Consider the following 21559-nt stretch of genomic DNA (forward strand, 5'->3'; position numbering starts at 1 on the left):
TAAGATAATACATAGTAATTGTATGAATGATGAAAACTAGATTCTGTCCTATAGGAGGCATAAAAGGGCTATACATATTTATGGTTTTGATCTTGTCATTTTGTGCTGGAGGTGGGAGGAAGGAGGAATCTTCAGTTTTGTCAGAGATAAGCAATCATATGTAAACCTTTCCAAATAATTTTATAAACCTTCCTCATTCGCTCCTCCCATATACTTCTTGTGGCTAGTTGCATTTTCAAGCAACCTCCTAGAATGGTTTGAGAAGTGACCCAGCCCACATGTTTGTTTCCATATAGAATCTACCTCTGCTCTACTAAGTATTAAATCCTTTGTAATTTCCAGAAGCAACTGCATTACTATTTGAAAACAGGATTCCACTAGTAAAAATGAAATTCAAAGTCAAATCCTGATGAAACAGGTCAGTATTAAACTGGTAACTATTTGAATATAAATTCCAGAAGTATTTACAGAAACTAGAAACACTAGTTAATAATTATTTAAAAGACTACAAAAATAACTTTAATGTACTGACACAACATTACTTCCAATATATAAGCCCCACAGTTGGATATAAATGAAAAACAACACTCAATACCTTAAAAGGTCCTTTAGAGCCTCTTCTGTTTTGATGATTTTCCTCAATTCTAAATATCTTCTGAGTAATGGCATCTTTTCTCTGCATAGTATAGTTCTGAACAAAAAGTATTAATATGAGTTAATATATCTTAAGGGTTCCTTTAAAAACTAGTCTCACCATTCAAGACATAATTTTGAAGATTAAGACCCCAAACCAGGGAGCATGGAGCTTACATACTTCTTCTCTCATATGACCCATGCTAGTTTGTGAGGGGCCGTTTCATTCATGCCTGTGAGAAGTGTAAAAAAAAAAAAAACACTCTGTATAACACCATGGTTGACTTTTAGAAAGTGGACTATAAATCTAGCATTTACTCATGTATGCATCTTGAAAAGAAAGGACTTGGTAAAAGGTTTTCTACTGCCCAAGAAATACACCAACTTTCCACATTGCCAGTAGGCAAATTAGCCCAACACATCAACTTTAATTGATCGAAGGTAATATTCTTACAGTAGCTTGGGAAGGCCCAAAAAGAAGAAAAAAGAGCTACATGAGCACTCTAACTACAGAGAACCCAAATCCTCTAGCAGGAACAATTAAGATGGTACCCATTCTCCAGTTTCCTATTTCTAAAACCAACAATCTTATTACCTTCTACTTAATCCATTTCTGTGGAGTCTGGCCAGAGGGAGGATTGTACTACGCAGCTGCTGACATGGCTCCTAATTATCTCCATCAATGATCCTTCTCTTTGACTGTGGGTATGACCCAGTAGTTTGCTTCTAGTAATAACCATATGGTAAAGTAATGGGCTATTACTTCTAGAATAGTTAGTTTGTTAGGCAACAAACTAACTTAGGCTTCCATCACTTAGTCATCACTTACAGAAGAGCTGTTGGCTGGCTATTATATCATGATGCATTCTATAATCAAATCTTTAAAATAGAGTGATTAGTGGTTTGGTGGGTAGTGGGGACATGGAATAATTAAACAGGCATGAGAACCTTTACTTGGTAATGACAATATCCTATTCAGGCATGGTGCCACATGCCTGTAATCTCAGCACATAGAAGGTAAAGGCAGGAGGGCTGCAAATTTGAGATTAGCCTGGGATATACGGTGAGTTCCCCTGCTTAGCCTGAGCAACAAAGTGAAATCCTGTCTCAAGTCCAACAACTAGACTATGGTGATGGCAACATATCTTGGAGAATTACTAAAACTCACCAAATTATACGCCTGAAATGAATGAACTTTAGATTATATAAATTATATTTTAATTAAGTTGTTACCAAAACATCTTAAGAAAATTAGTACTTTAATAAATTGAACTTCAACTAAATCAAGAGATGAGCTATCTTCTATCATAAAATCTTCAAGCCTCAACGCTCTTATAACACATAATGAAGTTACAAGCACTTTGAAAAGTATAGATATATTTATAAAGAATATACAAAAATGAAAAACTTGAAACTCCAATCTTACTATGTAAGGTTTCTGAATAAATTTTCTAAAATTTGATTTTATAAAATGTGGAGGCTTTTGAAATCCATCAGCACGAATAGTCTTCACCTTTGGAAAACTGGAAGACTGATGAATCCTAATAAAGGAAAAAAAGAATCTTGTTACTTTAATCACTCAAGAGGAAAGAAACCTTAAGACATATAGTACAACAGTAAAACCTCAATGCTCTGTCACTACTAAAATTATAAAGGATAGTCATTAAGACTGACATTTTCAACAAATATTATTTAACTAAGCTGAAAATTACCAGTAGAGAAAACAGTATTCCTTGTACTAGGGGTCTCAATCTGAGGTCCAAGGACAGGATTCCTGGAGCCTATAGTTGATAACATGCAAGTTTTTCCCCTCAAGTAAAAGCATCACTGCCTCTCCTGTCCAATTCCTGAGACTCTGCTTGGCAGACACACTGGTGGCTCCTGACCCATCCCATTTATAAGGGGAAAGGTAGAACACGGTCATCTCACTGGCAAAACTGTGAGCTCTGACACTGCAAAGGACAGGCTTCCAGCTCCTGACAATGAGATTAAGAGACTCTGACAATGAAGTTCTGCTTGGGAGGAAGATCCTGGAAGTCTCATTTCTATAGCCCTTGGCCAATTCTTTCCTTGCCATACCCATATTTCCCCATAATACTCTTAAGACCTTTTCTAGTCTTTTGCAGGCCCTGTTATAGTGAACCAACTACCGTGCTTCAGCCCTACCCCACCCCCACCATGCATTTTGTATGGGATAAAATTCATATTCCTGATGGTTTCCCATGTCCTTCTTGCCTTATCTCTTTTATGGCTTTACTACGTGCTTTCCTCCAATCTCCCCAACACATATACTGAACTTTAAGTAGTTAACTGTGCATACATGGTTCCCAGCACATACCATGATCTTTCCTCTTCTACAACTTTGTACCTGCAATTCCTCCTGTGGTCATTTCCTTCCATTCAGATTAACTTCAAAGTTCGGCTCCATTTGTACCTTGTCCAAAAACTTTCCTAAACTCCTCTGAGGTAGAATAGATAACCCTACTGTGACACATACAGCATTTACAGGTTCTAACCCCTATGTCTCCTATTTGTAGATATTACTTATACCTGTGGGCTTAATGGAATATGCTTTGAATACCACTGTAGTTGCTTTATTTGTGGCCCCAGAACCTGATACAAACTAAGATTTCAGGGTTTCTGAAATGTTCAAAAACCTACTGCCCTATCAAAATGTTTGTGATGTGATATTATAAGGCAAAACAGCAGGGTACAATTGTAACACTGTGTATTGAAGATAATTTCAGTACTTAAAAAGTACATATAGATGCCTATAAAAAGGGTAAATGTCAAAAAATAGATTAAATATTAAAAGTGATCATTTCTATCTAGCAAATTACAAATGCCTTATATTTTAAAAATCCTCTTTGCAAATCTTATCTAATAAAGGAATACAGGTTAAACATCTCTAATATGAAAATCTGAAATATGAAATATTCCAAAATCTAAAGCCTTCTAAGCACAAATATAAAGAAAAACTCTATACCTGATAATATAAGTCAGTCAAAACAGAGACACATTAAAATATTGTATAACATTTCCTTCTGTGTATAAATGAAATAATATAAATGAATTTCTTATTTATTTACAGCACCCATCCTCCTAATAGCTCTCTCTATATATATATGCAAGTATTCCAAGTAATCCAAAATCTGAATCAGTTCTGATCACAAACGTTTCCGATGAGTAACACTCAGCCTGTAGTATCTAGAATATATAAATAACCCTTAATATAAAGAACATGTTTTACTTATTATATGTGAGTCAAAGCATACATATGGAATTCAGGGGAAAATATGCTGGAGTCAGGAGTTTCCTTCTACCATGTGGGTCCCAGGAATTGAACTCAGGCTGTCCGGTTTGGTGCAAGTGTCTTTCCCCACTGAACCATCTCACTGGCCTGAAGAACAGTAAAGAACTTTTATCTAGGTGCGGTGCCTCAGACCTCATGCCAAGCACTTAGGAGCCAAAGGTAAAGAGATTTCTTTTGTTTGGGGTCACAGTGAGTTCTAGGCCAGCCAAGGCTATGTAGTGAGACCTTGTCTCAAAATAAAAATGAGACCCCCCAAATTTTTATACCTTAGCAGTAAAAACATTAACATTAACTTGATTATAAAATGGGCAAAGGATTTGAACAAAAATTTCTTTACATAAGACACAGACACACACACACACACACACACACACATTATGTCAACAAGCATATGAAAAAAATGTTCACTAGTCATTAGGGAAATACAAGTCAAAACCACAATGAAATGTTATCATTCACTAGAATAAAAAAGCTACAATAAAAAAGATGTCTCACTCGTGTTCCTAAAAGCACCACTTATAAAATGCAAAAGGTGGAAAGCCTACAAATATCCACATAAGGGTTGGGGATTTGGCTCAGTGGTAGAGCGCTTGCCTAGCAAGCGCAAGGCCCTGGGTTCAGTCCCCAGCTCTGAAGAAAAGAAAAGAAAAAAAATATCCACATAAAACCAGGTAAATACAATGCAGTATATCCAAAGACTACTCCAGCCTTAAAGATCTTTAAGGAAAGAAACACTGACACATGACACAACATGGATGAAATTAAAACCATTATTAAACTGAAATAAGCCATAAAATGAAAACAGAGTAATTTTTTTCTGTAATTCTTACAGTCCATCTTCTACCCTGTAGCCATGGTAATCCTTTTAAAATTCAGAGTCTGACTTTTCTTTAGTTAGAATCTCAAATGTTCCTAATTCCACTCACTATAAAATTGTTTTCATATCCTTCATGATTTGGCCTCATCTACAAATTTTTTTGTATGTGTTGTGCACTCTTGCACATCTATGTGTAGGTGTAGGTACACATGGGCCACTGAGCACATATGAAAATCAGATGATAACCGAGGATGTCACTCTTCACCTTCTACCTTGTTAGAAACCAGGTCTCTTGTTTGTTCACTGTTGTGTCTGCCAGGCTAGTCCACAAGTCTCCAGTTGTTATATTGTCTCTGCCTTCCAATCTCCCAATAGGACAACAGGATTATTCTGGGGACCTAAATCTAGTACAGGCTTGTTAGGCAAGTGCTTTGCCCACTGAGCCATCTCCCCTTTATACCATACTGCAAACCCACTAGCCTCATTCTAGTCCTTAGAAGTTCAGAAAGAAAACATGTTTCTGGTTAAGATCTCTGCATTTGGTTCCCTGTAATGTGTATAATCTCAGGTAATGTAGTTGGCTGAATCAATTCACATGCCTGCTAAAACCGTAAAACCCTATTACACAAGTCATTCTTCCTGCTGAATTTCCACGTCTACCTTAGTTTTTAACCATTACTCCACTGACATTTTCTTTCTCCGACCATTAAATTCCAATTACCAGAAGTCAAGAGCGTGGATTTTCATTGTATCCCCAATGCATAGAACTGCAACTTTATAAGAAGGAAATAAACACATATCTCTTGTACATAAAAAGACCTCTATAAAGTCCTATGTTTTGTATAAACTTTCTTTTCCCTAAGGTCCCTACTGATAAATAAAATTTTGGTAGTTTCATGTCCTTTTTAAGTTCAGTGATAAAATTTAAAGCTTTTAAATTACACACAGCCCACATCTATATAACACATCTCAATTACATTGCAGGGGACTTAGTAACACTAGTTAGAAGAAATAGTGTGTCAGAAGATTTGCAAACAGCATTAAGACTTGGGAGAAATCAAGGAAAGATACTGATCACAATGAGGAGCTAATAGAGAACAGCAAGGTCTTAGACATTGGATGATGGAATGCCCAAGAATTAAGCTTGTTGGCAAAAGATCCCAAAACAGTAAGGAATAGTAATCCAAACAGAAATGAACTATGGTAAAGTATCATCTGCCACATCTGCTGCTCTGTAAAGTCATCATACATTTAACAAATATGGACTGAGCTCAACGGACTGGAATAGAGCGATGAGTAAACAGTCAGCCTTCAAATAACTTACAATTGAATGGAAACCCACAGGAGGAAATCACTAAATCCTATGATTTATAGCATTATGCTTTATCTGAATCTCTCTAGAAACTACATGCTGAAATTTACTTATATAAAAATGAGACCAATTTGGCAAACTTCATTTCTAAGATGAAAGGGTAAACTTTAATAAGGAAAGTAAATGCAAAGAAAAACAGTTCTACATCATTTAAAATTTTTAAATTTCATTTTTATTTAAAGGTGTTTGTATAGGTGTGTAAGTGTGTGGATGTCCCTGTCATGATGCACAGGTGAAAGTCAGAGAACTGCATGTGGAATTCAGCTCTCTTCTTCCATATGGGTTCCAGAAAATGAACTCAAGTTCCAGTTGTCAGGCTTGACAGCAGCAGGCACCTTTACCCACTGAGCCATCTCCCCAGCCCTGGTATCATTTAAGAAAACAAGAAGCAAAAACAAAAACCAGAAAGAACCCCACAGGTGTTGGTAAAGACACAGACTTGAACCTCTCACACACTGCTCATAGAGTGTAAAATGATGTAGTCATGTTGGAAAACAGTTTGGCAATAACCACCTATCATCACTTCTACATATAGGTATATACTTAATAAAAATGAAGACATGACCACACAAAAACTTGCACACAAATGTTCACAGCACTATTTATTCACAATAACCAAAAAATGGAAACAAACCAAAAGTCCATCAACTGATAAATGGATAAACAACATGAGACATCCATACAATGGAGCATTATTTAGCCATAAAAGAAATCCTCACATTATAGCATGGATAAAATTTTAATACATGCTACATAAAATAAGTCACGTCACAAAAAGCCAAACATCGTATTATTGCATTTTTATAAAATGTAGAGAACAGGCAATCCATAGAAACAAAATGTGTAACAGTGGTTGCCAGGGAAGGGAAAAAGAAAAATATGGGGGAGAGGGGGGGGTCACAGATGGGTACACTGTTTTCTTCTGGAGTGACAAAATATTTTTGGGATAAGTGGTTCTTATACAACTGTGAACAACTCAATTGCTTACTTACAAAGGGTGAATTTTATGCCAAAGAATACTGAAAAATTTTTAAAATTCTCATGTCTCATGCTCTAACACTGTCCTCAGAGCTAAGTAACAAACTTTACGCTAATCAGCTATATTTAACTTAATCCTGATCAGCAGTAAGATGTAAGCATAGTTCTCATTCCTATTTCTCAGATGAGGAAACAGAGGCTAGGTAGCCTACCCCAAGTCATCCACATAGCTAGGATTCTTAGAGCTGGGCATCAAACCCAAGTAGTATGCCACACTCACGTTCTAATCATCTCCTCAGAGGGTAAGGATCTGCCCTGGGACATTTATGAGATAGTTATCATTTTAAATGTTGAAAAAAATCCTGTTTCTTGGTACAATGTATTTCTAAAGGTTTCTCGGCTAAGAAAAATACAGTAGATATCTTGTCACTGAACACCATGTGTTAAGCATATAAAAAATTGGTGACTTCCACCCAGCAAAGGACAAAAGTTTTACATTTTCCAATTGTTTTCCATGCAAAACACAATTTCACTATCTTTTAATCAATTCCAAACTTATTGTGAAAATAAATTCCAGTTAAAACAAGCTCCATGTATTTTGGTTAAGACTAGTCAAATTTGGAGCTGATTTTAAAATCTAGTCAAATACTTAAAATGTTTTTAAAAGTTGATATTAAAGGTTATGGTAAAACAATTAGCACTATCACTTTCTATTCATAGTCCTGCTTCTCCAGGACTCAAAAGGACCCTTACCCAAACTAGAAAGTCTGTCTTATTCAATTATTCCTCAAAATCCTTTGGGTTCACATAGTTGTCATAGGTTTCATTAGTTCTCAGAAGTAGAGGTAGACTAGGGTCAATCTAGATGACTAAAGAAAGACTCCTGAAAAGAGTTATGACGTTGAATATAAAAAAATGATATGATAATGATCTCTTTGTAACTTCTGCTAAGATGCCAGTGACTTGCTAGTATAGCTGCCCCTGTATAATAAGTATAGCATGGAGAAATTTCTAAAGATTCATTAAATTTATTGACAATTTGTAAATGGGCAGAGTCAGGGAGATTCAAATTGAGGTCTCCCTCGGCTGTTTCTTTTCTTTTCTGCTTTTGTCTTGTCTTGTTTTTGAGACAGGATCTCACTATACAGATTTACCTGCCTTTGCCTCTAGGGTGCTAAGACTGAAGGCACGTGCCACCACACCTGGCTTCTTCCACCTGTTCTACTGCAACTGTCTACTTCATAGACTCGAGAAGTCCCAAAGAGAACTGTACTGACATAAAAAACTTTTCTTCTCATAAGTCAGAATCTAAGGGTCTAAACCTATTATTTTCAAACTACTTGATCCAAATAGCCCATAAAGGTTGCTGGTCATGGCTCCTGCTAATACTCAAACAGTTGCTATATTCCTCTTATCTAGAATTAGAAGACCTCAAATATTTACCCACACCATTGCTTTTGATGTTTAGATCAAGCTTCTTGTGATGACCACTGAATAAATGAAACATTTTAAAAACACATAAAAATGGATCTGAACACTCAAAATTCTAGACAAAAATTAAGCACAAAAAAATGTAAAAACTGCTAAAACCAAAAACTTCCTGATAGCAGGATGTTTTTCATTTACTGATTACCTCTCTGTAGAACTAGCCATGTGAAAAATATTCTCATCTTCATTCTGTAATCGCTCTTTTCTCCTCCTCTCAATGTCATGTCGTAGATCATTTGGTTCTATTACTTTGACCACAGTCTGAGGAATTTTGACAGAAGACAAATTATTCACATTACTGTTAGCACAAAGACAATTTCTAACAAGAAACTTAAATAAAAGTCCTTAATTATTTTATACCCATCCAGCTAATGGTAGTATATACTGATAAAAGTACTTTTAGACAATTGACATTAGAAGAGTTCTATTTTGTTTGTTTTTGGAGACAGGGTTTTCTATATGTAGCTTTGGCTACCCTGGGCATCATTATGTAGACCAGGCTGGACTTGAACTCAGAGATCTGCCTTCTGCCTCCCAACTACAGGGATTAATGGTGTGAGCCACCATGGTCCAGCATCAGAAAAGCTCTACTTTTAAGATTTTATCCCAGAGAAAAGGTTGCCTCTTTAAAAATATTGAAAATAACAAAAATGAAACACTTAAATATCAAAATATTTTAAGGGGAAAAATAATGTTGTAGGATATTATGGCAAATAAATCAAACAAAACTATACAGCCATAAAAATTAATAAATCATGGAAGTCAATATGGAGAAACATTTACTGAGAAGTTTTAAAACTTAAAAACCTCAATTATAAAAGGGCCATGGAGAAAATTTAGAATTTTTATATAAAAGATGCCATGATTACCATACTGAACTGCATCTGAAAGACTGTTAAAATGTACTATGCCATACTGGAAATATGAATTTTTTAAGTCTTCAAATTTCCTGGAGATCAACTATAGTTAGAAATTTTACAAAAGCATTATTCAATAAATGAAGCTATATATATATATATATATATATATATATAAAATTATTTATATAGTCTATCAGATTATCAAATTAAAATCTCTTCACTACAGAAACATACTCAAAGGAAAATTAATGATTCATTTAAAATTTGAAATGCTTTTAAAGACTTAATTCCAACCTGATCAGTCATGGCAGTCTTTCTAGCCAGGAAAGAAATAGAAAGTGGCAGGGTAGGTATTGGGTAGGAAGCATATATGATGACAATGAAAAGATTTGGTATTAGTTCCATTATTTTGGTAGTTTTTATTCCACAGAATCTTTCCTGAATTCTACAGCAAACAAATAGGCAGCATCAAATGTCATAGTTCCTTTGCATTTCTTCCACATAAAATTAAAAGTATATCCCACATACCAGATTTGCGAAATGGCTATCAAACATATTTTCTATAAGCTTCACACTAAGAGGTCTGGGGATGAGTATTAAATGTAATTTTATATCAACTTCTTAAAGTTGTTACGCTTAATAACCATGCCTCTCAAAAAAATTTTTTTTGTCCTTTTCAGCATCTCACTCCATCCTGGACTGCCATCAGTCACTTGGAGAACTTTTTCAATTTTAGATTCCTGGATGCCATCCTCTCTTTATAGACCTTTAACTCCTTTTCCCACTACTATACCAATAATAATTATGGGGTTGGGGATTTAGCTCAGTGGTAGAGCACTTGCCTAGCAAGCGCAAGGCCCTGGGTTCGGTCCCCAGCTCTGAAAAAAAGAAAAAAGAAAAAAAATAATTATACTCACTTACCTTATCTGGTTCATACACCATAGTATATTTATTTTGAAGATCAGCCAAAGACATATCTATTCGCCTAAAATAATAAAGGTACATAACTAAATAATTATGCTAATTATGTTATACACTGATTCTTTTACTACAGAATAGAATTAGAAATAAACCAGTAGGTTTTAGAAAAAGCCAAAGCAACCTGCTGTCAGGTAGCTTTTCATTTCTTTTGTTTCTTAATGTAGGGTCTTTCTAATGTAGCCCTGGCTATTTTGAAACTCACTCCCTTAAATTCAGGTATCTACCTGCCTCTGTCTTCCAAGTTTTGGGACTAACGTCATGTGCCACCATGTTCTGCTAGGCTTTCACCTATATGGCAGTCTACTAAGCCATACATATCCTACAGGCACATTGTAGGGAAGTCTTGGTGGTTCTCCAATCACTAGTAATTGCAACCTCAAACTCAATTTTGGTGATACATAACATTATAACATTGATTCAACTCAGTACTCCATACAGGGTGTACCACCTGCTCAGACAAGTGCCAACAAAAGGTATGCGTGCTCTCATCATCAGACCTCAGAGAAATCATTGTGACCACTTAAAGGAACCCCTGATTTCAATGGCTTGACATTTTCCAGCATTCCCTTCAGTACACAACTACTATAGACATAGCAGAATCAAAGTATTGGTAAATCTTTTCAAAGGTCCACACATTCAAACAGTGTTAACTCAATGACTTTAATGCAACCTATTTCATCGATGTATTCTGGTCCAGCAGCTGCTTAGATTGTTCTTGCTTTTATGTACAAAGTGCACTCCTAGAATCTGTACCAAGCTTAGGAAAAGAAAGCTCAGAAAGCTAGACCTTTCCCGATCTCTTCTGAGGACTATTCTCATGAGGTAAGTGAAAAGGCAGTAATTAATCATTACCTGTGAAATTCTGGATCTGAATTTGATTGCATTTGATTGAAATCTGCATACATTTTGTTTTTTATTCTTGAGAAACGCTCGTGTAGAGTAATCTCAGGTGTTACAAAACTATCTGCTGTAAAAGGAAACAAATAGTCCCACGTCAATGTCAAACTGAATGCCCTTCAAAGAAGGGACCATTAAAATAATCCAAACTGTTCTCCTTCGAAAAGAAATATGACCCAAACTATTTACATATTAACTTATAATTCTCACATGCTTTTCCAAACCCAAATGAGTTAACTTATGAATTCAAGGACTTTCTTCCTATCTGCCACATTTGCTTTCTTGTCTAGAAGAGGGACATTCTGCAAGTAAGAATCATTCCTCTAGACCACACTCTAGAAAGTTAGGAAGACACTCTACAGTTCAACGGTGAAAATTAAATAATAATTTACTCAAAATAATCTCTGAACAAGTGCTAAATTATGTCATGTTTAAATACCACAGAGTGCCAACACCACTTTACTTTTGCATTAACTTTAGTTCATAAAGACATTCTAAAATCAGCTATGCTACAAGCTCTTAATAGTACAGAAAGAATACACATAATCCATCAAAATGTTATATAAGCAATCTTCTCTCTTAATTCACTAGCCTCGTTCTAGAACACTCTCCTGTTTTTCTGTAATACTACCATACTTTCTGAAAACTATACTCTGGGTAAAAAGAGTTGGAGAGAGGGTAAACTATTGCTGACAAACTGTATACTTTATTTTTTCATATTCAAAATTAAGTTTTAGGGGATCAAAATCAGGGCCTTACCCATTCTCAGAAAAGAGCTTTAATAGTGACCTAAACCCTCAGCTCCAATCTACCTGGTTCAAAAAATATACATATTTTCACTTAAGGAATAGGAGAGCAAAATAATTATTTTTTAAATGTATTTTACTTATGTGCATAAGTGTTTCTGTATGTGCACTAAGTGCGTGACTTGTGCCCAAGAGTCCAAAAGAGGTCTAGAACTGGAGCTACAAGTCTGTAAGCAGCCATGGAGGTACTGGGAACTGAATTTAGGGTCAGTACTCTTAACTGCTGAGCCATCTTTTTAGTCCAAAATATTATTTTAAAAATATGTTTCATAGTCAGGGGGTGGTGACGCACACCTTTAATCCCACCACTTAGGAGGCAGAGGTAGGTAGACCTCTGAGTTCCAGGCCAGCCTGGTCTGCAGAGCAACTTACACAACGGCTAAGGCTACACAGGGAAACCCTGTCTCAAAAATTTTAAAAAAAGGTTTTATTTAGGTAAAGATTAAAGCAAATAAAAATTTGACATTCTTCAGAATCTCTTGCTTATTGCTTATGATATCTATAATTTATGCAGTACTACTAGGGAAAGTTGCTTTACATCACTGAATTTCCAATGGACACTTATGAAAAGCAAAAATTTAATGCAAATCTTTAAAGCCTTCCTTTAACTCTGATGTCATAAAGAACAGAATCATCCACTGATTCTACATGAACAAGCTTATAGCATAAAATCCTAGAAAGGTCTTGGGGAAAGGTTGTTAATATCACAAAATAACCTAAACTCCTGCATTGTCTGGGATATATACCTGTTTTTGTTGCTTCTTCCTCCTTTGTTAGGCTTTTAATATATCTGTCATTTGGAGTGGTCTGATCTTTTTCTGACTAATGATTTGTAACCCACTAGCATTTGAAGTAGAAAGTTATTGAAAATACATAAAAAGTACAACTAGTCTTGAGTGAATGTCTGGTACTCTCTCCATCAGAATACTAATTACAATTAAGCTACATCAAAGGCATTTGTATCATGGGAAAAGGTGGTACATTATTTTTGTGCTATCCTTAATATTTGTGTAAAACATACAAACCTTTAACTTTGTGAATTATTGTTATGATTTCCTGAGCAAATTCTTCTGTAGGTTTGTCTTCAGGATTCTGAGTTGAGTCAAGATGTTGAAATACTGGATGAAAATTATCATTTCTGCTGCCAATGGCAACCAAGTCGTGTGATGTCTGTCTCTCTGCAGAATATCTAGTAGACCTAAAATAATTTGAAATATTCAATTAAATTTGCAATTTAGCTAAGGATGGGATTTGTTAATATTAAGATAGCTAAATATTAAAAAGATTTAATTATTCTGCCATAATTTAGGCACCAAAATTACGTTATAAATCTAATAAACGAGTGGAAAATAAGTATAGATAAATAGTTCTGAGCTCATTTTCAAATCACAAAAATCACAATTCTAAGTGATTTTTTCCTTGAAACACACAAGGCATTAAAGTCGCCTAATATAAAAAAAATCAAACTATTTTCTATTTTAATATTGTCAAAAAGTAATCAGCCACTCTGAAATAACACCATACTTTAAAAGCTGTTATCAAACCTAAAAAACTTAACTATTAAAATCCTCACTATAAGCAATGAGAAGCTTAAAATAATGTTTTGAAACTAAATCTATTAAGAAATTAAAACTGTGGAACAGCAAGATGGTTTAGCAGGTACAAAAACCTGCCATGGAAGCCTGGTCCCTAGAACCCATGGTGGTAGAAGAGAAAACAACTCCCTAAAATTGTCCCCCAAAAGAGGTTTTCTGACCTCTACGTACCTGCCATAGCACATGTGCACTAGCATTCTCATATCAGCCACACATATCAGAAACACAACTACATTCTCATTCCCTCTATCATGAAGAATAATCTAGTTAAACTGAAGTCATGCTAAAATCACAGGAGAAATTACATCAAGTTATCTGTCTCCTGGGATCCCAAGAGGGCAGGAGGATTTTAGCTCACTGATCTCTCAAACCTAACTTTTCTCTGTAGAATAAGAACCTGTACGATCCCTTCCTGCTCTATGAATGTCAAAAGCAGCAAGGGACAGCCTGAAAAGCTGCATAAAGAGCAGATGCCTGCCTGGTGGAGTGAGTGTCTCATGCCTTTAATCCCAGCACTCAGGAAGCAGCAGCAGATGGATCTTTGTGAGCTTGAGGTCAGCCTGGTCTACACAGTGAATTAGGAGACAGCCAGGGCTATATAATGAGACCCTATCTCAAAAAACAAAATTAAATACCAAAAAAGAATAGAAGCTGAATTCTCCTTAGTCTATCCCTAAATTTAAAAAGACAAAAAAACCTGGCAGTTTAAAAACACATAACTTCTTAAACGAGAAACAATTCTTTGAAATGCCCATACCCAAGAATTATCTGGTAATAGGATATGGAAACTAGAAGACACAAGTCTACCTATTACTAACTTCGTAATTTATCTTCATTTCAAGACTTTGGAGGAAATTACTGATAATCTCTTGAACATGTAATATACTCTAGCCAACTTCATCTTGGAAGCTGCAGATTAAAGTGCAAAAATCTATTAACATTTCTTTAAAAAGCCAATACCTAAATGTGTCCATCTTGTTCCTGTCTACTTTGATGGTAAGTGATTTCTTCTTGGTAAGCGAATAGCATTTGTCTTCAGGTTTTGGGCCTGTATCAAGTTGTTTACTAGAAGATGCATTCTCTTTTCTGCAATCTTCTTTATTTGTTTTTTTCTTCCATTTGTCATTGCAAGACGCCAAATCAGTCTCCTTTATATTTGTATGAGTATAGGAAACACAGTCTTTCTGGTAGAGATAAAAAGGTCCATTGATTTGCTCATTCTCAGTTTCTCTTCCTCTTATAGTACTGAAACAATCTGACTCTCTATTTCCAGGAATTTTTAGAGAACTGTATTTTCTGTCTTCTTCCTTCAAGTACTTCTGAAATCTCCCATCAGCAAAGTCCTGCTCACCATCTGAGAGCTTATGATGTTTGTGACGGTAGTCATAGGATACTCTCGTTGCTGCACTTCTCTCTGGGTATTCTCTCTCAGTATATCTGTAACTTTGGGTTCCAAAGCTCCAGTCTTCTGCCTTTTCTTGGAAAGGTAGAAAAGAATGCTCAGGCTTCCACTTTGGGTTTCTGGCTGGCTCTCTATTTTCATACCTTGCTGCATCTGTAGGTCTTTTTGATATGTAGCCATACTTTCTGAAATCATGATCCTCTGGATACCTGTATTGACATAAAAAAGTTTACATTTGCAATATACAGAAGTAAAACTTTTGATGTCTAGAATATTGAGCAGACTGGCCTTAAAATACAGCATGCAATGGCAAGGCAGCCTCATGTGAACTCATAAGAGGGGCATGAAAGTTTAAAAGTAACATCCTTTAAAAACATTCTTGAGCATACCTTTAACCCTAGTACTCCAGAGACAAAGGTAAACATATATCTACAGAGTAAGTTCCAAGATACCCATGGTTACCAAGGAAAATTCTCTCTCGAAAACAACCACCCACAACCAACCAACTAAACAAACAAACAAACAAACAAAAATACATTCTAGCTATCCACATGAATTACTCAAAAAAGAAATTATTTTATCTTTTGAGATAAAAATTATGATATTCAATATAAAAGTAACAGATGTTTTTACTGGAGACTTTATGCCAAATTCCCCAAGCTTAATGATTTCCTGTACCTCTTCTGAAAAGGGTTCCTTGTGTCAAAGTCTTCTGAGCCTCTTCTGGGTGACTGAGGGAAGCTTTCTTCTGGTACCCTTTGGTGTCTCAATTCATCTTCATGCCATGTCTCTTTAAATCTAAAGGAATCTGCCAGTGACATCTGAGGTGGCATCCCCAGTAACATCTGAGGTGGCTTCCCTCCTCTCCCATTTCCTCTACCTCTGTGCTCATCAGTATATCTTCCTTGCACTGTAGGAATATAACAATCCCTTTCATGCTCCATGTACGCTGCTGCATTTTCTGTGTATGTGGGCATATACTGAGATCTTCTGTCATCATCTCCTCTTCCAGGAAAATATTCTTGGTGAGGCTTATATGTATCAAATTTTTCAACAGGTTTTACATTTGGGGAAGGTGATCTATTTTCATAAGACCGATAATAGGAATTCACACGAGGGGGAATCCTTGGTTTATTTTGTCCATGTTTCTCATCATCCATTCTCCAAGTAAAGGGTCTTTGTGGATCATTTCTATATTCAGGGTCATAGTGCCCATGGAAATGTCTTTCCTCGTGGTATTCAAAATTTCTAGATTGTGGTGATAATGACCTATGTAAACAAGCATAAAGAAATTTAATTCACTTTGAGACAATTAACTGTTTTAGCGTGATCTACTTAAAATACTGCCCTTTCCTAGATTTCTACTACTTACTATCTCACTCAAGGTAAACCTAGGAATTTGTTTTATATGTACTTAGAATTGTATATTGGTGTGAGGGAGATGGGTTAATGAATTTTTGACCTGCCTGACAACCATCCTCTTGTCATCCTATCTGATGTATAACACATCAAAGTGGGTTAAATATACATGTGATATTAGAGGAGGACCAGATCAGATAGAAAGCAGAATCTTTTCTTTTGAGAGACTATTGATAGCAAGTTCTAGCAAAAGTAGATGTAGTACCTTCAAAGGGCCAATCAAGAAAAGCTTACGTCAGGTTCAACAGCTAACTGAGAAACAAGAATGAATGAAGAAAAAATATGCAGAAGGGGAGGGAGATGGTGGGGGGGGGGGGCAGCTACTATGCCTATCCCTCCATAAATACTTCTAACATAAACTGTCGTTCTTTCCAAAATCTCAACCCTTACATATCAACAGAAATATGTGTTGAAATAACTTAGAACGCTGGTCAAAATATGTTTTAATGTAACTATAATGCTTTCTAGGAGATAGTATTATGGCTCTTCTGTATCTGTCTTTTCTGTTACCTTGATATTGCAAACATATAGACTTGTATTCCTACTAAGAAGACTCCCATATTCATGGAAAATCTCTAAGTCACTCAGCCTTAAAAATAAGAAAGGGACTGGGTATGGTGTCTTACACCTTTAATTCTGGTACTTGTGAGGCACAGGTGGGCACTAGCCTAGTCTATATACTAAGCACTAGGTCAGCCAGTGAAACCCTGTCTCAAAGCCAAAAAAAAAAAAAAAAAAACAGGAAAGAAGCTTACTTCTGCATCCAAGTAAGAACCCCCATGTGACCTGTCCAATTTTTCATCTCCTCCTTTAGGGTTTAATGACTCCAAATCAGTAAGAAAGGAACATCATGGCCATTTTAGAATTTACCTGCTTTAAGACGCTTCAAAAGAATTGGGACAATCACAAATGAATCTTTTTTTTCTAATGACAAATCTGTGTCTTCCACACAGGAAAGGAAACACATCTATCTTCTCTAGTACCCATTAGGACATTTACATTACATTTGACAATATTGTCGTGCAGAGTCACCAAGCTAGACATACTGGTAAATGTTACTTATCAGAAGCAGAAACTCTGCCATCGAGATGGCTATACCTCATCCCAGGTGAGGAAATAACTAGAGTCTCTTAGGAATTCCTGAAGATATCATCTCTTTTCACTGCTAAACAAACAATGTGAGAGGCAGAGGCAGAAGTCTTCCAGGCAGAATGAAATATTCAAGATTTAACTTTAGCCCTAAATTCACATTTAAAACTGCCAATATTGTTTTATGTCTTATTATATAGTACTCACTTCTAGAAAAAGTTGTTATAATGGTTGTTAACATTTCCAGTTCTCCTAAAGGTTAGGAAACAATTCTCTAGTCTCTAGAGTTTTGCATGCCTTATTGAGTGGAGGCACTGGCAACTTTTGTTCCCCAGGAAACAGCCTTGGAAACAGAGATCAGGTCTCCCTCATGGATAGAGGGCTTATTTGTTTGCTGCCCATGATAATAAGATAGTGCTTACTCTAAGTGACTCAAGTTCCTCAGCTGTGTCATAACCCCAGAACCTGTGACAAATTTGCATCATCCGACCAAACAGACAGCCACTCTGGAGCATTGGCCCTCAGGGGTTCTTAGAAGGTAGAGAGAATGTCTCTAACATGGCAGTGCCTTGTGGCAAACTAGTATATTGACTTCTAAGTAGAAACAAAATACCAAACTCCTTGTAGTTCTTAACAAAAAACCCTGGATAAGTAAGTAATTAGAAAACCAGGCATTAAGCATTGGCAGAGTCCTGTGGCCATTACTCTAATGGTCATACTAAAAGAAAAATAAAATAAAACACACTCTGTGTTATCTTCCTTGTTATATAGGCTTTCTGTCTTTATATTCTCTTTTCTTTTTGAAACTTCTCTGCCCAATTCAACATCATTTTGTGACATTTATAAAATGAAAACTAAATTACTGACTGATGATTCACTCTATAATCGGAACAAACTATATTAACATAAAAATCATGGTTTATCTTTCCTGTATATAATAATGGCCTTTTATGTCAGTCTGAAACTTACTGGTTGTAAAGCAGAATTAATTATCTCCCTAGAGAGATACAGAGTGCTTTGCCCCTGTCAGAAGCACAGTACTTTCCCCACTGTATCAGAGTTGCCTACTCTCCCACAGTAGGTCTTCCAGTCTGTGTGCTTGCTGAGGCCATGGAAGATGGCATATGCACCCTTGTAGTCGCAGAACTGGGCTGTATGTAATGTACAATAAACTGGTTGAACTATTCCAATCTGATTTTGTATATACTATAGTACTAATACCACCTACCAGAAAAAACAAATGAGAGTTGAACTACAATTGAGCTATTCAAAACCACCAGTTTGCCAAGAAGATAGGAAATACTTTATTTTCCGACTAAATTTCTTGAAAAAAATTAAACAAGATATGCACTAAAAAGTTGCAAACCTCTTAATAGCTTAAAATAAGGCACCTCAAAGATATTTTTCATTCTGGGTGTGGTCACTGCACTCCTTTTTATTATAAAGTAATTCTAGCCCCAATTAAACAAATTCATCAGCTTCCCCAAATCTATAAATATTACCTTTACCATGATTAATCGCCCACTCTGAACAGCCAGGTCCAGTGAGCTTATTAAAATAGAAGCTTGAGCAGTAACAGTAATTTCTCTAAATCCAAGTTAACTGTGCAAAAGCATGGAGCTCCTCACCTCTGTTTCCACCTGGGGGATCTGGACCGTGACCGTGCCATCCTTTAGCCACCTGATCCACTTTTTACACTGCAAAAAAAAAAATACAGAATTAGCAAGTTTGGTTTTTTATTTAAAAAAAAAAGCCTTCAGAGTACTCTAAAACCTGGTGACTGCCAAGAGAAAGCTGCTTAATTCTTCTGAGCATCTATTTCCCAGATCTACAAAATAGAGATTAAAAACACCCACCTTACTATTTTTACTTTGTATAACATAAGGTCCGAATCAAGTCTATTCCTTCTCTTTTTATTAAAATAAACTGTAAGGCTGGACAATGGTAGTGCACACCTTTGATCCCAGTATTTGGTAGGCAGAGGCAGGTAGATCTCTGTGAGTTCAAGGACAGTCTCATCTACAGAGTGAGTTCTAGGACTGCCAAGGCTATGCTGTGAAACCCTGTCTTGAAGAAACCAAAAAGACAAAACAAAAAACAAAAAACAAAAAACCCACAAAACAAACACAAAACAATCCCTTAAAATGTAAACACATAGCTGGGCATGATAGCATAATCTTCCCAAGTAAGCTGAGACAAGAGGGATCATGATTTTGAAACCAGCCTGGGCTACGTATCAAATTTGAGGCCAGCTTGTGTTACATAGTAATACCCTACTTCTAAAAAGGGTAAAAGACATGGTTAGACCATTTTGAGATGTGCTATAAATATAAAACATATCAGCTTTCAAAGACTTGACAAATAAAAGAATGTAAAATACTTCATCAATATATTTTACTGCTGACATTATATTAAAATGATTACTTTTACTATACTGTATATACTGTATTAAATATATTGTTAAAATATTTTCAAAACTTAAAAAAATGGCAGGAAATAGAGGCAGGCAGATCATGAGTTCAAGAGCATCCTATACCACATCTACATGACAAGTTCAAAGCTAATCTGGGATGCATAAGACTATTTTAAAGCAAAATAATGTAGTTTACTTCTCTGTTGCTGTGATAAAACACTAACCAAAAGCAACTGTGGAGATAAGAGTTTATTTAAGCTTAAAGGTTAAAGTGTACTGAGGGAAAGCTGAGGAGGTGCTACAAAATGAACCTGGAGGCACGATAGAAGCAGAAACAAACCATCACCAAACGCTGCTTACTGGCTTGCTCCAAGGCTCACATTCAGATTCTCCCCTTATGGGTTTATTTTCCATTCTTATTTTTAGAGACAAAGTCTCACTAAACAGCCCTAGTGCTCACTACTTAGACCAGGCTAGGCTATTCTTGAACTTACAGAGATCAACTTGCCTCTGCCCCACTAAGTGTTAGGATCAAACACACCCAGTATGTTTGCCAATTTTTGGATTTTTGTTTATAATTTTAGGCTACTTCTGAGATATGTACATACCTCTAGTTTTGCTATCACAAATACTAAAAAATAAAACAGTATATACATAAACAAACAACAACAACAAAAAAAAAACAGGAAAAAAACTACTACTGCAGACTGACATCTTTGCAGCTGTGAAAAGCCCACCTTACCCCGGTGAACATTTTATGGTCTATAAATCTATAAATTGTGCTATCCACCCAACTTGTCCCAAAATTCCCTTTCTGCAACATTTTCGAGGCAGGTGTATCTGAGTAGTTGAGGTAGTGAGGCTTCTACTCTCTACTGCCACCACTACTATCTTTTATACTTGCGTGTTTTGGTTTGTGGGACTTTCTTTATTCTTTTGTGTTCTGGTCAGGGACCTATCCAGTATTTAATATATGACTTAGTTGTACAAATTCATTCTTAAGTGAAAGAGCTTTCCTAGGAGAACATTACCTTAAGAGACTGATATACACCCCCTCATATACACCATGTCCTAAGGCATTCTGTGCCCTCTCTGTCCCATAAAGAAACCTGTTTAGGTAAGTGATTCTGGAGTAACACTGAGATTTGTTTGTTAGCCTGGATTTAAGCATCAATTTCATTTTTGTGTATATGGGTGTGGAATGAATCAGGGCCTGACCTCAAGTGTCTTCTTCTTTTGCTTTCTACAATAAGGTCTTTAACTGCCCTGGAGTGCACCATTTCATCTAACCTGACTGGCCATCTAGCTGCTGGAATCCAGATTTTGGTTATCTTCCCTGGATTTCTGGTTTTCCTGACACGTATCATTATATCTGGCTTTTATGTAGATGGCTGAGGGTCTGAACTCAGTAATAACAAGCAAGCACTTTACTCTAAGCCTAATTAATCAGTAGATCTTCAGATACAAAATATAGTCTCTTCCTCAGTCCTCTTCAC

General features: G+C 36.0%; 1 protein-coding gene across 5 annotated transcripts in view; it reads right to left on the reverse strand.

The window, feature by feature from the left end:
• The window catches only part of Bclaf3 (BCLAF1 and THRAP3 family member 3), a 71680-nt gene that overhangs the window by 26855 nt on the left and 23266 nt on the right, over positions 1-21559 (reverse strand). For 3 of the 5 annotated variants that reach the window (XM_039099968.2, NM_001127568.1, XM_039099973.2), the window contains 9 exons: positions 19279-19347; positions 15821-16411; positions 14701-15351; positions 13171-13343; positions 11295-11409; positions 10383-10446; positions 8747-8862; positions 2060-2174; positions 596-691 (listed from right to left, as the gene is read on the reverse strand). In XM_039099968.2, the coding sequence (XP_038955896.1) occupies positions 596-691; positions 2060-2174; positions 8747-8862; positions 10383-10446; positions 11295-11409; positions 13171-13343; positions 14701-15351; positions 15821-16411; positions 19279-19319 (1962 nt within the window). In that variant the 5' untranslated portion in view covers positions 19320-19347. The remainder of the gene's footprint in view (positions 1-595; positions 692-2059; positions 2175-8746; positions 8863-10382; positions 10447-11294; positions 11410-13170; positions 13344-14700; positions 15352-15820; positions 16412-19278; positions 19348-21559) is intronic. The other 2 variants (XM_039099970.2, XM_039099972.2) reach the window with 2 other exon arrangements.

The sequence above is a fragment of the Rattus norvegicus genome, chromosome X (genome assembly GCF_036323735.1).
Source record: "Rattus norvegicus strain BN/NHsdMcwi chromosome X, GRCr8, whole genome shotgun sequence".
NCBI lineage: Eukaryota > Metazoa > Chordata > Mammalia > Rodentia > Muridae > Rattus > Rattus norvegicus.